This window comes from Entamoeba dispar, genomic scaffold (assembly GCF_000209125.1).
Source record: "Entamoeba dispar SAW760 scf_1105229458855 genomic scaffold, whole genome shotgun sequence".
NCBI lineage: Eukaryota > Evosea > Mastigamoebida > Endamoebidae > Entamoeba > Entamoeba dispar.
Genome location: NW_001853401.1, coordinates 36,142 through 38,605, shown reverse-complemented (window position 1 = coordinate 38,605; position 2,464 = coordinate 36,142). Strand labels below are relative to the sequence as shown.

Below are 2,464 nucleotides of genomic sequence, written 5' to 3'. Positions count from 1 at the left end.
AAAATGAACTTCATGACATTTCTGATGAACAACAACCTTCAAAAAATAAAATAGAAAAAAAAGAAAATAAAAGTGATGAAGAAGTTGAGGTGATTACTTTTGCTGAATACAGTGAAAGTGTTAACGCTGTCATTACTCCAGTTGCTATCACTTTATTATTAACTGTAATTATTGTTAAATTATTAGAAAGAAGTAATGATATTTATTCACAAGCAACTTCATATATATTTTCTGAAGGCCTTGAATCATCGACAACTATCCCTATATGGCTTATTGCTATTATTGTATCAGTTGTATTCATTACTATGATTGTAATAGTAACTTTTGTATTTGTTCTTCTTTTTTATTATAAATGTATGAAATTAATAGTAGGATGGTTATTATTTAGTGTAATTTTATTATTAATGTTATTTGGGGGGTCAATTATGAAAAGTTTATTATCAGTATTTAATTGGCCTATTGATTGGATTTCATTTGCTTTTCTTCTTTTTAATTTTGGTATTCTTGGAGTTGTCTCAATTTTTTATATTTCTCCAATGAAATTGAACCAGTTTTATATGATTATTATCAGCGTTTTCATGGCTTCTTTCTTTACAAATCTCCCTGAATGGACTACATGGACTTTACTTATTGGAATGGCATGTTATGATTTAGTTGCTGTATTATGTCCTAAAGGACCATTAAGAATTCTTGTTAATTTAGCTCAAGAACGAAATGAACCAATTCCAGCACTTGTTTATTCTACAGCAGTATGGATGGGGTTGGCGTCTCCAGATGATTCTAAGAATGAAATTATAAATGTTGATTCAAACCCATTCACTCTATCATCTACACATGGAAAAGGAGTAAAGTTAGGCTTAGGTGATTTTGTGTTCTATAGTGTGTTAGTTGGAAGGTGTGCAATGTACGACTTGACAATTGTATTTAGTGGATCAGTTGCAGTATTATCTGTTTGTTATTATCTGTCATTTTTGTAAAGAAAAATAAATAAAATTCATGTCTAGGGATTATTTGGTACTCTCATTTTATTGGTTGTTTTTAATAAAGCTCTTCCTGCTTTACCAATTTCTATTTTCTTTGGTACTTTAATCTATTGTGTATCAAGATGGGCAATAGTTCCATTAGTTACAACTGCTAATTTATATGGTTATGTGGCTTAATGAATAAATGAATTCATTTACAAGGCATTAGTTTATTCTTTTCTTTCCTTAAAAAAAGGGTATAATAAGTGTTTATCTAATTAAATTATTTCTTTAATTTTTGGGGCTTTCATTGTCTATCAATATAAAAGGTTAAGTAATCATTACTAACTTGTTACTAATATTGTTATTTAAAACAATAAAAATGAAATGATGTTTACTATAATAATAAATAAAATGATTTGTTATAAACGTGTATTTAATTATTTAATCATCTGATTTTGATCTGATATTCATTAAATTAAAATGGAAGAGTTAATAAACAAGAACACTCATTTCTTTAAAGAAGAAATAGAAACAATTCCAAATGTTCAACAATCAATTGATGATATTAATAAACAATATCATTATTATTTAGGAAGTATTAAAAATGAAATATTTGAAATACAAGATAATGAAACATATTTAGAAGCTGTTAAAAGAGGAGAAGGAATATTTGATAGAATGGATGAAACAGAAAGAAGAAGAAAACTAATAATAGAAAAAAGTCAAGAAACAATTAAAACAATAGAAATAATAAAGAATAAAATGAATAAAATAATAGAAGAATGTAATAAAGATGAAGAAATACTAAGTAAAACACGGAATGAAATAATCAATAAAATCATTTCAATTGAAGAAATGGTCATGAAAGATAAAATATTCAGAAAACCAAAAGAAAAAGATAAAACCACACAATCATTTAACAAAAAGAAAAAAGAATGGAACACATATTACAGTGATTATTTTGAGAGGAAAAAGAGAAAAGAAGAAGAAGGAGAAAGATTAGAAATAATGAAAGGAATGAATACAATTGAAGAAATGAAACAACTAGAAGAATGGACAAATAGAAAAGTATCCAATATACTATTTGATTCAGATATTGATGATTGGAATGAAGATATATCAGTATTTAATCAAAGAATAATAAATAAAGAACATATAATAATTATTATTGAAGATACAAAAGGAAATAAATTTGGAGGATATATTAATGTGAAAATTGATAAAGTTGGTAGTTGGAACTGGATAAATGATCCAAAATCATTTTTATTTTCATTAAAATCAAAAGGAAGAATACAAGGAATGATGAAATTTGATATTAAATATACAGAATATGCATTTGCTTTAGGTGATCAATCAGATGATGGCTGTTTGTTTGGATTTGGATTTGGTGATATTAATGTTTATAAAGAAAATAATAAACGATATTCATTTTGTAAACAATCTTCATATGAATATAAAGGAATAACAAATGCACTTTGTGGAAACAGATATTTCACACC

At 25.8% G+C, this 2,464-nt stretch overlaps 2 protein-coding genes across 2 annotated transcripts in view, besides 1 other annotated feature; one reads left to right on the top strand and one right to left on the bottom strand.

Moving 5' to 3' along the window:
- EDI_158610 (uncharacterized protein) overlaps positions 1-133 on the bottom strand; it is a gene marked incomplete at both ends in the record, with an annotated part of 569 nt that extends 436 nt beyond the window's left edge. Inside the window, one exon of the mRNA XM_001735047.1 lies at positions 18-133. Coding sequence (XP_001735099.1) covers positions 18-133 — 116 coding nt within the window. The remainder of the gene's footprint in view (positions 1-17) is intronic.
- A 271-nt stretch (positions 134-404) lies between these two features.
- Positions 405-1,160, top strand: EDI_158600 (presenilin hop-1, putative; the record flags this gene model as incomplete). The annotated part of the gene is made up of 2 exons (XM_001735046.1): positions 405-950; positions 1,005-1,160. The coding sequence occupies 2 exons, from the start codon at positions 405-407 to the stop codon at positions 1,158-1,160; spliced, it is 702 nt and encodes a 233-aa protein (XP_001735098.1).
- A 161-nt stretch (positions 1,161-1,321) lies between these two features.
- Positions 1,322-2,464: a repeat region.